The sequence below is a fragment of the Belonocnema kinseyi genome, chromosome 3 (genome assembly GCF_010883055.1).
Source record: "Belonocnema kinseyi isolate 2016_QV_RU_SX_M_011 chromosome 3, B_treatae_v1, whole genome shotgun sequence".
NCBI lineage: Eukaryota > Metazoa > Arthropoda > Insecta > Hymenoptera > Cynipidae > Belonocnema > Belonocnema kinseyi.
Window position 1 is genome coordinate 4,588,023 of NC_046659.1, and position 14,099 is coordinate 4,602,121.

At 36.4% G+C, this 14,099-nt stretch overlaps 1 protein-coding gene across 4 annotated transcripts in view; it reads right to left on the reverse strand.

Moving 5' to 3' along the window:
- LOC117169279 (nuclear pore complex protein Nup85) overlaps positions 1-14,099 on the reverse strand; it is a 217,668-nt gene that overhangs the window by 51,629 nt on the left and 151,940 nt on the right. For 3 of the 4 annotated variants that reach the window (XM_033355571.1, XM_033355572.1, XM_033355573.1), the window contains exon 7: positions 13,715-13,933. In XM_033355571.1, coding sequence (XP_033211462.1) covers positions 13,715-13,933 — 219 coding nt within the window. Of the gene's footprint in view, positions 1-12,823; positions 13,050-13,714; positions 13,934-14,099 lie in introns of those variants that run through there. The other variant, XM_033355574.1, reaches the window with a different exon arrangement.

Below are 14,099 nucleotides of genomic sequence, written 5' to 3' on the forward strand. Positions count from 1 at the left end.
CTTTATCTATAAGACAAACAAGCATTTATTAAATTATGCATAATGAATGTTTTTGGTGTATAATATATTACTTAACTTAAATGTTGGTACACTGTTGCCGAGGGGCGGGTAAGATCCATAATCAGGGCTGACTTTAATAAAATGGCCTCCCTAGGCCTTCCCGTCCGCCGATTATATTGAAACACTGAAGTAGTATTTTTTATTTAAATAATCCGTCTTTCGTATAATTCCAAATCTGATTTTCCCTTGAATTGCATTGCACAAACTTATTCAAACCTCAATTTCCCAAAAACTGCTAGCCTCGACTACATGGCGCCCCTATTCGTTAAGCCGACCTTGACCTGAGTACATTTCCACTACATTGGCGTCCCGCACTGTGTCCATTGCCATTCTGTTGCATTTACGTTACGATGAGCGAAGAGTAGAGTGAGTATTTTACCTGTACAGTGTTCTAGTGAAAAGGAGATAAACACTTTTGCTTGAATAAATTCAGTAAACTTATTTATAAATCTGGCTGTCCTTCAAAATCTTTCTAAAGCATTACTTTAGTTTCGACCTTAAACGGAGTGCAATTTCACTCCAAATAGGGCGTATTCAACCACTCCTTTCGAGTGATACATTCAATCCCCATAAAAAAGAGTGGGCTTTTGACTTTGTCTTCGGCTGATTGAGTCACTTCAATCGAGTAAGATATTTCACCCTAAGTAGTAAAGTAGATGAATTCACCCCGAATTGGAGTGGCTCAATCCAGTCCAATAGATTTTCTTGAAATATCTACAAAAGGACGTGTAGCTTTGTAGATTTGTTCATTTGTTTACTTTGGGAAAAAATTCGACTGAAAGGGCCCTTTTCAAATATGCAATTATTATTGCAATAATTAATTAACAAGTTTCGAACTTTCTGAAAATATGTCCCTTACTATTGTGCAATCTAGCACACTTAGAGGCCAAACGATTTTTCATTATTAAATTGCATACAAATTGCCACAAAAAGAGGGTATGTTGTTTCATAAGAAACAAACAGAATAACTTTTTGAATTTTTACTCAATAGAATCGAGTGAAAATGAATTCAATATGTGTTATTTTTCTACACATTAAAAAAAATTACTTCAAGAGGGGGAAATAATTTTTTTGAAAAATTACTGCTGCTGCAATTTTCAACTTACAAAGATGAAATTTACATAAAGTGGAAAATGAGAGATGTACTATTTGTTATTCAATTTGCAAGACAATGCATTATTATTTATTTGTTGATTATGATGATAGATAATGGAAGTATGGTTGACGTAGTTTGTGGCGGCGGAGTGGGGGAAACCGCTGCTGCCGGTCGGCTACTTCCGCCAAAATTGAATTCACGCGTTCAAATTGAGAAAAGATTGTATATCTCCCACACAATTGACGTATTCAGATGTTTTTTTCTTCATTTGGACTATCTTTCCGCGCTGATTATAAATCTATTGAGAAATTCATTAAAAGATCATATATGCTTCCTGAAATGTATAACTATTTTACTTTCCATTTTACCATCAATTTATTGTTTAATGGATTTACTGTAAAAGGTACGTTATTGTTTAAAACATCTCTATGTAATAAATTACTCTAGCAAAAATGGGAAAATTCTTAAAATTTTTATCTATAGAACAAACAAAATTTATGTTTTTTTTTATTTGTAAAAAACTTCTTATGCCGAAAAATGTGCTGCAGATATTATTTTCATACAATTTCGTTTATTTACATAAATTTAATCTATTTCAGAGTTTTTAATAATGAACTACAGTAAAGATAAAATATTATTAAAATTACATATTCTTCAATATACTTATACTTTATAAAGCTTACTGCCAATTCTAGAAATGAGACAAGATAAAATAATGAAAAGCATCAACTTCGCGAAGACTTTTTGCATATGCATCCCAAACAGGGATATGTGGAAAACAAATGGTAACCCGCTCCTTAAGGGGAAAAACTTGTACACAGACGAATCAAAAGGAGTGGGATAGTCAGAAACATTCCACCGTTTTTCAGGCGGATCTCCTGTATGTCCTTCATTCTGCTGATACATTATTAGAAGAAAACGCTGCTGGTAGGCAGATTACAATCTGCTCAGACAGCCAAACGACAATAACTATACTTGGGAAACCAGAAATAACATCACAGCTGATTTGGAAATTAAAAAAGGCATTATTTATTTATTTATTGAACAGTGAACAGGCAAATCCCTTTTGTTACAAACTAAATTTTCTTAAGACTATGTACTTAAGTATAACAACTATTGTGCTTAGGCCGCGTTGTTGTCGGCATGGTATACGATTTTTCGCAGGTTATTTGTGAATCGCGTTGCTGAGGTTTTGCAAAAGTGTAATTCCTTGCACATTTGATTAACTTCCCTACATATTCTCATTATCACAGAATTTTCCCCGTAGTTAGTGCGATGATACGGTATTGTGAACAGATTTCTATTCCTTAGTAAATTCGGTGGCGCATATATATTTAAGTCACATAACAAACTTGGGCAGTCGATGATGTTTAAAAGATTGTACAAAAAGCACATGTCAGCAAACATAAATCGTTCAGAGATTCGAGGTATATTGAGCAATATTCTTATTCTGCTGTAATCGTGATTTTGTCTATTTATTGGCATACCCAGTTGCCTAGCTACAAATCGTAGAAATCTATTTTGTACGCATTCAAGTCTTATCACGTAGTTGCAATAGGTAGGTTTCCATACCACTGCGGCGAACTCTAAGAATGTGCTCTACAGAAGTAATATTCGTATGGAGTTTAACACATCCTAAGCCCTGATCCACCGCTATGATAACCCCGCCACCACGTTGACAATCACTAGTTAAAACATTTCGATCTAGTCTAAAAATGTCGAATCCCATAAATTCTAGTTCCGCCGAATTTGTGCCTTCGTGTAACCACGTCTAAGAAAAAACAATGATATTGTAAGAGCAAGTGTGAACTGATTTGCGCAGATTATCGAGTTTTGTACGCACGCCCCTGACGTTTTGATAGTAGACTAACAGACTACAGCAGCAATTTCCTCCAGTTGCATTTTTGTTTTGTCTAGGGAGATCCATAGTGATTTCAGCCTCTTTTCGTGTTTTAGTTCCCTCTTCGCTGTTATGAATGCACGAAGCACAGCATGCGCAGATGTCTCCGTGTCGTAGATCAGTTTGACAGGTCGTGATTTTACCTGGGTCTGTGAAAATGGGCCAATTCTAAGTGCTCTTAAATTTGTGAGGTGAGTGTCGGAAACAATGTCAGTTAAGGTTTCAGTAATGAGGGTCTTCATGTAATTTTTTTATTGTGAACTGTTTCCAGATATAGCTTGGTCGGGTAGGCCGAAAACAATAGGTTAACTGAAGTTGTCTAGTGTACCTTCGATGGCAGAAATCCTGTTTGTTAAGCCCTCTATGTCCTTCTCTGCATCGCTGATCCTCACTATGGTGTTGTCGATTTTTGATGTCAACTTATCAAACTTTGTTGATAGGGAATCAACTGCATTTTTGCACGAGATTTCGTTGAGTTGTGGTGTGATCGAAGCTAAGGCAGCTCGGATAATTCTCTCCACATCCTGTGCAGTGACTGGTGCAGATGCAGATTCTTCCGTCTTGGGCGTGCGAGGTCTTTGTTGTTTGCAACACCTTGAGAATGCTTCGTTTTCTAATTTGCCGGTACGATCTGCGTAAGCTGGGTGGAACGGGGTCTGGCAACCAGGGCAGAACAATGCGTCAACAAATTTGCCCTTGCACCCGGCACAAGTCTTTTCTGGAGCAAGTTTATCCATTCCCTCCATTTCTGACCAAGCTTTGTAGGTTATGATCAGTAAGAAGAAAAAATATGATGTACACTGGTTAAATAGATTTAAATGTTTTTCACTGGAGTACCGTAAGAAATCCCACAAGTCACTTCAATCACTTTGATCTCGCTTTTATTCGAGTTAAAAAAGGTAAGCCTTGGAAAGACCAGGACGCACTTTCAACTAACAACAGATACGACAATAGGGATTGTCATCAAAAGCTAAATTCTGACGAAACACTGGGAATACATGTTTGCCGACAGGCGAAAGGCATCCTGGGATATACATGCAGCATGGACAGAGCCAGTGAAATCCTGGATTTGCCTAAGAAAGACATAAGGGCAATCGCTCAGATGCTTACAGGGCACAACCACCTGAACCATCTCTGCACAATGTGGGGTGCAACCACATGACAGGGTACAGAAAATATAGCAGGGATGATGAAACATCTCTGCATGTCTTATGCCAGTGCCTGGCATTAGCAGCGCTCAAGCAAAACACCTTTCAGGTCTATTTCATGGAACCGGAGGAAATTATAACAAGATCAGTGGTTGACATCAATGAAGAGGTCTGCGGTCAACTACTCAGAGCAAATAGTTAAAGATGTGTCACAATAGGCTATTAACTAACCAAACTTCTCTGCAAGAGTAGCTAGTCGCAGATATTAGCACTTCACCCTTTAGTTATTGAGGTAAATGGACTGATTCTACTGTCACAGCAATGCTGTCAGTCAATTCAAAGTGAATTTTTAAAACATTGAGAACGTTATAAAATAAACTTAATTGAAGAGGCCATATATTCAATGAGATTGATCAAGTCAGTTGTTGAATTCTCCTTATGACAGATTCAAAGTGAGAAAGTAAAATTTTATTTCATCTCTCTGCAATTTTAAAATAAAAAATTAACGCAAATCCGACCCACAGTACCATATATGGTACGGTTCACACGTAAAACTAAAATCGCATTTTCTGCCGTTCTTTGAGCTTAAAACCCACGTAACATATATCCTATCCCTGTATCTCGGCAAATAAAAGCCGCACGACACCAGAATTTTTTTAAAGGTCGTTTAGAAGTCAGGTAACAACCCCTTAACGTTCCGCAACGATCTCAAAAAAAATTTTTGGGCGGATTCGGGTTCAACAAATACAAAAATTAAAAATCTAAGAAGACAAATAAAATGACATCCACGTCGTTACTCCTGAGGCATTGATATAATAATTAAGGTAAGCTCTTTTTCCTAATCTAGGGGAGGAAGGGGTATAGAATAAGTTATGTAAACTTTTTGTTAGTTTAGATAAGGAATGGTGACGGGTAAAGATTAGAAAATAAAATATTTAAAATTGATTCAAAGATATAATATAGATTTAATATAAGACCAAATTAATTTAAAATCAGGCAGTCAGTCTATGCCCAAGTTTGCAATATCATTTTCCACTCAAATATGTTATTTTTAAAGGGTGTAAAATGATGAAAGTGTGATATTTTTTAATTTAATATATTTGTTTATTGTTTTGATTCTGAAACCATTGGAAAATTTGCAAAAGGTTAAAAATTGACAAAATGGTGGCCATTTTTCTCGAAATATTCGAAGTCAATTTCCTCAAAAACCCTCGCGGAGTTTTTTCTTGGATTTTCCTGCTTTCATTCTAATGCAAATACAGTGAACCCGAGAGATAGAGCGCCCTGATATAGTTCATTCGAGAATTGATACCGCGCCGCAAGTCGGAGTAAAAGGAGGTGTGCGGGGTGAGCGGCGGTCGCTTACGCGTGAACAAACAAAAGCGTTTTCTACAAAACGGCACTTTATTTTGGTAATTACCCAACTCCTCCAGTCCCAAAACCGGCCCAGTCTCAGAGTTTTACTGTATTATATTGGCCAATTATAATGGCTAGACATGGGAGAGAACAGAAATTTAGCTGTAATTGGAAAAACGAAAATTCACATTTTTTCCAAAACGGCCCGTGTCACATCCTGTAACTATGTCCATAAATATTATTACTTCAACAATTGTAACATGTGATTGATTAAAATATAAACACTTATTTTTAAATTTCACCAAATTGAGTAAATCGATTGGTATATTGTGGCTAGAACTGAACCGAACTCTAATAGTCAACCGCAATCGATGAATGCCTTAAATGAGAGTTTGGCGAAACATAAAATTGGGTTTAGCAGCACCACAAACGGTACCCCTTATATTCTGATAATATACTTGGGGTAACTAGATCAACTGCCTTCCTGGCCTCTTTGCAAAACAACGACGGTACTTCGACTTACTATGTTCCTCACCTTTTCGCTAACGACGACGGTACATCAATCCACAATTCTTATGGCGATGCCTAGTATAAAACCACCATGAAGATGTAAAAAAGTCAGTCTAAATTAGGTAGCTATATGTACACGAATACAAGAATCCGCACCTTTTTCTTGTACGCCCGCCAAGCTTCTTAGTCTTAGTTTTCCTCTCAGTTTTAAGTAGACAGTCTTCGCTCTAATTCTACCAGTCAACTTTGAGTCTGTTCAAGTTCAGATTACCGATGCGCGTTGATGTTGTTATCCTAACGGATTCAAAACTGTGATTCTGCAATTCTGATAAATTGTTATTATTTTCTACCAACATTTCTATGGCTCCTTCAAGGTCTAGTGAATTAAGGGAAATTAAGATAAACATAACCCCTTGTGAAGAAAAGTCTTCTCGACACGTAAGATTACTGGAGAAAATCATCCTACTCATAAAGACTACAGAACCCATCAAAAGTATATTTTATCTGAAAGATTACCCAGCTTGGACAAAGCATGAATCACTCGCTGAAATTTTCAGACTCTTATTTACTGAGATCTCACTGTGTATCAACAGTTATTAGTGTCATCCTCGTTCGTAAAATCGTCGGGGGCATTCCAAAACTTCAAGAAATCCTAAATTGGTGTGTCTCAATCACTTCTATCTTTAGTATGACTAAATCTTCTAATCTACAGAATTCATATTAAAAATCTTCTTTCCTTAAGAAGCTGATTTTTCTGGATGATTCTCAATTTTGGAATTTGGATATCTGACTCAACTCTGTGCATCATTGAGAATAAATATTGTACCTAGCTTTAATATGCATGTTGAGATGGTCTTTTTGAAATCCTCCTCTCTCTCGATCTGAACACTAAACAGCACGTAAATTTTTGCTCCTCCTAAAATCACTTCTAAGGACTCGTGGTATAGCTGATCTTGCTCTAATTGCTGCGTTACTATCCACAAACTCGTCTCAAAGCCCTCTAGATTGATCTTTCCTGTACAAGATGTGAAGTGCGTGACCAGCTTGAATTTTTAGACATAAACATCTGCCATGTTAATATCAACTAACTTAAATCGCACATTGACATACTACCTGCTTATTTTATTAGAAATACCTATTATGTACTTGCCATAAGTGAAACATGGCTTTATTCTAAAATAAATGACAACACGGTTTCACTTAATAGTTATGCACTTATAAGAAATTATAGGGATGGTAGAAAGGGTGGTGGTGTAGCTGCCTAGGTTATGGCGGGGAGGGGGGGGGGGGGGGGGGGGAGTTAATTCGGTGAAAAAAGGTATGTTTTTCAGAATTTTTTGGCGATGCAGATAGTGTACGTTTATTCAGTCAATTTTCATATAATAATGAAACATTTAAACAATATTTTACTAAATTTTCATTGCAAAATATTGGAAATTGAGCGAGTGACAGTGAATCTCCGGAGGCGCCTAAAAAGATGTTTCCCGGTGTACATCACAACTCGCAACAGAATCATGTGAAACAAAAAAATCAAAATGCATTTGTTTAAAAAAAAAGCTACCATTGATACCTGGTAAAGTATGTGAAGAAGTACCCTGCCAAATTTAAAAACGATTTGTCCAGTACTCGATAATTCATTTATACTTAAATACTCATAACTCCGTCAACTTTTTTCCGATCCACTTTGATTGCCTGATTATATAAGCATTGAAATCTCTAGTCAGGGGGTGTCTCCTCTCTTGTTTTCTGTTATGTATAGACGACCTAAGAGGGAGCATGGGCAGGACATTGAATTTTCTCCCTTAATATTCAATCGATCGTGGAAAAGCCTAGTAATAATGGGAGATTTTCACTTTAATTTAACGAAAAACTCTTAGGGCTCGTCTTATATCACATAATTTTTTTAATCGCTTAATCTCTTTATTGTACAGTAATGCGATAGACCATGCTGCAACCTCTGACAAATAGCGTGACTTGTGTATTGTTGATGAAGACAAAAGGTATCATCTAGTTATCAAACTATTGTGCCTTTTCAGTAGGACATGCACTAATTTCATAAATTATACATAAAAATATATATGTCAAGTTATATTCACCATCCCTTGTCAATCAGCAGCACTGGACAGCTTCAAGAGACATAGAAGAGGGGGACCCGTTTTCAGCCCTGCTCACGACATTTCTAACTCTCCTATAGTCCTTTGTTAAAAGGTCTTCTCAGCTTCCACTGCGCAAGAAGTGAGAGATTTTGCGGAATCTTTCTTTTCTTTAAATGTACGGAAATTCTAAAAGTTTGTGATAGGTTCGAAAGTTAGTATGTGAAACGGGAAAAGCGTTGTTTTTCGGTTCAAGAGTGTGCTTAAAGTGGGTGCGAGATTTCTCGTGAAAACTTCAACATTTTTTTGTTACTGACAGGATGGTGGAAATAGGTTCCACGTAGGGAGGGCCAGCAGGCAATCGAATTCCAAAGGTGCTCAGTTTAAAAGGTAGGTGATAAAAGAGGGAAAAAATATAAAAGACAGGGAACCCAAGATGACACCGGTAGCTAAGATGGGTGCCGAGAGCAGACGCAAGTGCTTTATGGCGCGCATACTTTTCATTTGGAAGTAAAGGTAGAAAGAAGGTGAACATTTTTGGTATTCAAAATACAACTATACTCATATCGAACAAATAAAAAAATACCCTAGCTTAGATTAAGGTTTTGTAATAATTTATAATTAATATCACTTTTTAAACTTTTCTTTTCAATAACTTGCAATAAAAAGTGTAAAAATATTCTAATAAAATAAATATAACTCTACTTTCCAAGTAGAAATTATATTGCAAAGTTCGTCGCCCGGAGAAAAGGTAATGAGTAGAATAAATGAGGAAATTTGATCGAAGTGGCGGGTAAAAGATTGATGAGAGGGATAAAATTCGCATAGGAATGGAACTAGCGAGACGAATTGGTTATTATAAAAAATGTAGATAAAATGTGAATGGGAGATGAGGGAAGAGAAGGAAGTGGAGAGGGTCACTCTAGAGTAACAGGGGTGACCATCGTGTCAACGAACTTGCGGATGATTAAGTTCAGCTTCTCTGGATCTCGGTAAATGGGCGGTCGCACGGAGTCTAGTCGGATATCCTCCGTAAGTTTTGGATTTGAAGGAATAAAACCGTCTACTTCAGTCGGGTCAAAACTTATGACTGTGACACGATTCTGGCAAGGTTCCAGGGGAATTAACGTCTTAAGGGTAGCAGCGAAGCTTGCTCGATGTGCACGTAGGCATTTCAGAGCCTTCCGCGGCGAAACCCTCCTTCCTGCAATGGGAGCAGTAAAATGGCCAACCACCTAGCACACAGAAGAGTTTTCCAGAAGGACGCCGGTAGACAAGCGGCAATCATTAATCGTTGCGTCAAAGGCTGGAGCCAGAGTCCTCCTCTGAGCGAGGTTGGAGATAGAATGTCGAGAGTGGCTGGAGTGCGCTTTTTTATGCCGGACGCAAGTGGTTTCTTTTACTCCATATAATTGTGGGATGAGTCCTCCAATGAAATGATTGATATCGCAACACTTAATATCATTCATATGCATAAGAGTTTGCATATCAATTTGTCCATTCCACGAGTATACATTTCACGCCGTTTGGCGTACGCGGACTTCTGAATCTCCAACGTCTTCAGAACCAAATTGTTTTAGATACAGCTTATATCGTTGCAAATGGCAGAGATCCTCTCCTAAAAATGGCCCGGAAGCACGAGATCACTGGCAAAAAGTGTTCCTTTACAAAGTCTCTAAACAGCAGACAGAGGCCCATGGCCTGAATTTCAACGTCAGAGGTGAGAAAGGTGCATTACTTCATCTAAATGCCTCACTCCTAAAAATCGAAGTAAAGAAGGCAGATGGTAAAAACTTTCGCTAAATGCTACTCCACAAAAAATGCACATAACATCCGGGTGTGTCGCTCATGGGGGAACGACGTACAGTGGGGCAAAACGGATAAATTTTAACCTTGATCCGATTCTCAACGAAAAAAAAAAAATGCTTAATAATTGGAAGAGAGCCTACTACTACATACAATTGATATAATTGTGATATATTAATTCCTTGGAAAAAATTAAACAGCCTTGAAATCTAAACAAAAAAATTGCAAACATTAAAAAAATTAAGGCATCGAACCTTAAGTCATGAAAAAAGAAGAAATACCTAAATCGAATAATCCTCGACTATCAAACTCAAATCTTTCTAAAACTTTATTACAAAATTCTTAGTATTATTAGAAATGAAAAATATTAAAAATTACAGCCAGGATTCATTTATCCATAGTTTATCGGTATATGGTTGAGTGATCTAAGATTTGGAAACGTGTTAGAAAGATTAGAGTCAATATTGTCAAATATGATATCCTTGGTTTTGATGGTCTAGGATTCGACTGTACAAGTTTTATAAGTGTATTATATAGGTGTGCAATGTTTGTTAGACTAAGTTTTGTGGATGTATGGTTTAAAGGTCTATCGTTTAGGAACCTAGGGTTTGAAAATCTTAGGTTTGATGGTCTATGGTTCGAGAGCCTAAGGTTGAGGACTGTATTGTATAAGTATGTAGGGTTTGTTCGTCAATATACGGTTTATGCGTTTATAGTTGAAAGGGTCTATGATATATTGGTCTAGGTTTTCAGATAGTAGGATTTAAGCCTTAGGGTTTAAGAGCCTAGAATTTGACGGTCTAGGGGTTAAGTGCCAAGGCTTTGAAGTTCTAGGATTCGACTGTCCAAAGTTTATGAGCGTATTATTTCTGTGTGCAGGGTTTGTGAGATTGGGTTTGTAGATCTATGATTTAAAGACTTATGGTTTAGGAACCTAGGTTTTGAGTATCTAAGGTTATTAGATTTAGGTCTTTCTTTCTTTCTTTTTCATGATTTACAGTTCTATGCCTTCATTTTTTTAATTTTTGCAATTTTTTTCGTTTAGATTTCGAGCTTGCTTTTTTTAAGGAATAAATATGTCACAATTATACCAATTATATGTGTTTGTAGGCTCTCTTCAAAGTAATAAAATTTTTTTTTTAATTCCTTGAAAATTGGATCGAGACTAGAAATCACTGTCCCTATTAAGCGACCCTTCCAGGATCATGTCGAACCACCCTTGAAAACGGAATCTTCTGCCGCCTAAGGCCTACCTACCATGCCACGGATATCGGGTCTAACCTCTCTCTAAGTGGCAATAAATGTCGCCTTGCTTTTATTACAAATCCTTGTTTTATTGCGTCTCCACCTGATTCTCGATCTTTTATCTTCCAAGGTCCCTCCTTGGCATAACCCCTGTAATGCCTGGCACCTAACCCAAAATCTCACAATTTCCCTTTCAAATTTTAAAGCCTACGGAGAAAAAGGGACACAATTAAAAAAAATTAAGACTCTAATTTTTACTGTTCATTTTCCAACTCTTTGAACTGATTACATTCTATTAATTCATTACGCCTTATGACAATTGCCTGAATTTCAAATGCCATTAATACTAGCATTTAGGAAGATCATATTTCCTCACCTAAAATGTTTATAATATTTAATGTTTTCGATAATTTTCCGAATTTCCCGACATGAAAAATGTGAGAAAGGACCGTCATTATTTGACACAATTAACCAAATTTTACTCGAACTAGAAAAAAGTTTCTTTTAGTGAAAGATACCATATTTTATAGATTTTTTCAATGTTGAACTGAAAACTACCAGTAAACATAGCGTAGCACATTTCCTTTTCGAAAAAAATCTCGTTTAAAGTTGTCAATCCAATATGGAGATACACAACTCGGAAAACTGATGGCAACCTGACCAAGTTGATTACCTATAGGTATTTAAGACTTTAAATCTGCTGTCATAATTGTAATACAAAAAAGGCGGATCAAATATGATGGTCAATCTCGAGGAGTCCGGATGTTAAACTATGTCCAGCGCGAATAACACTCGGATTGGTGACCACCGGCAAAGTGCGAACAGATTGTGTATTCGCTGCCATTTTGACAAATTTGGGGCGAGTAGTTTGACGTCGAGGATGAGTGTATGTATTCGATAGATGTAGAATATTTACTTTAAAAACTCTTGTCGAAAAAACCCGCTGGACTTGGGAGGCGGTTTTCTGCAGTTTTCCTATTCCCTAGCCAAACGTCAGAAAATTAAATTCATACAGTAATTCTAACTTCAACTTCGTAAAAATAAATTTCCACAGGCACATACCCAGTGAATTGGAGTTAAATGATACTTTAACATTGAGGGTGACCCTTCTTTAGACATCCGTTTCACCGAGGGTTTAAAATAAAGGCATAAAAGTTTTTAAATCGCAGTTCTGCGGGACTTAAATGGAGCAGCTTAACAATACAATATGGTGAAACAAAACTTGCAAAAATTCGGCAAAGTTTACGAAATTGGTAATGGTTACGTTTTTGAATTCGTTGAATTTAAGTCTGGCATCACAATTGAAAATTGTTAATCCCATAGGCTAATATGCAAATGAAATTAGCCCTTTAAATCTTTTTAGCACATTTTACTTTCTAGAGAGAAAAAATTACGGTCCCAACATGGTTATATTTTTGAACGTTTTAATAATTATTACATAAATAAAATTTTAATTACAGAAACATTAGATTAAAAAGATATATGATTTCTACCCTTTTTTATTTTGAAATTCCGACGTCAGATTTGGATTCAACGATCTCGAAACCGTAATTATGGACAATAGTGTAGAGTTGTCGCAATTTTTCCAACTTTCATTTAGCCATATTTGATCCGCTACTTCTTATTTTGAAATTCTGACGTCATATTTGGATTTAGCGACCTCAAAAAGCAAAAGATAATCAATTTTGTCCAGCTATTATAATGTAACTGATTTGTGTCGCTCCAAATTGGATTTTTCATTTTTAATTGGATTTTCCGTCTTCAATTGCACTTTCCTTAAAAGGAAATGTTCAACTCTATTTTCCGTAGCAGATTAGAATTCAGCATTGCCAAACCTATAAAATATATTATATTGCACTAAAATAAACTCTTTTTTTCTAGTTCCAATACAATGCAGTAAATTTGGTCAAAAACTGGCGGTTCTTGTTCACTTAAATAGCTTTTATTTTATTTAAGAACCATTCATTTTGGACAATGTATTAGAGATATATTCGGTTTTTTATGTGTTTTATGCGTATTTATTTTCAGTTGATTTTATACGAACTTTGACCGAGCTCGGGTGAACTGTAGACGAGACGCCATACATACTTCTGTTAAATCTACGCCGAATAAAACTCTCGTGAACAAGTTTACTCTCTGACTAATATGCATTGCATAGAAAGATGATATAAGCAAGATAATTCACAACATTTTTTTACGTCAATAACTTGTGACATATTATCTTTATAAAAATTATTTTCATCGAATCTATAAAGGATAGCCAAGATACACCTTAATTATAATCACCACTATTCCTCTAAATTTCACTTACATATAGTAGCCGCTTTAAGAAATATCAATTCTTGTCATCTGTTACAAAACTTAAGTTACGAAAAACGATTTTCTAGACATTCGGTGCAAAATAAAACGGCATAAAGCGGTACAGCACATTTTATGCAGGGCTAGTGAACCCGAAGTCTCAATTGAACCAATTGAATAATTTGAATAATTTATCACTTACCTAGAAAAGTGAGCCTGTCACTAACAAGCATACAACTTCCTAGATTTTCAAGCAAGTCTTGACACTGTATTTCACCGTGTTCAGCATAACGTTTCAAAAACTTGTCTGCAATGTATGTTGCAAAGGCTCCATCTTGTGCTTTTAAAGCCCAAGCCAGTGCGTTACCATATCGACCTCGACGTATGCACTTCATTCCCTGTGTTTTACATATGCCGGTAACTGCAAAGATGTTACATTATGTTTAGAAAATACTTTTGGAAAAATGTTCTTCTTAACAACATAATAATCAAGAGTTTTAAAATGATACGCCAAGAGTGCCCGGAAAAAAGCAGTAGAGTCCGTTTAAAAAAAAGCTTACGGACCCATAGACACTCCCCCCCCCCCC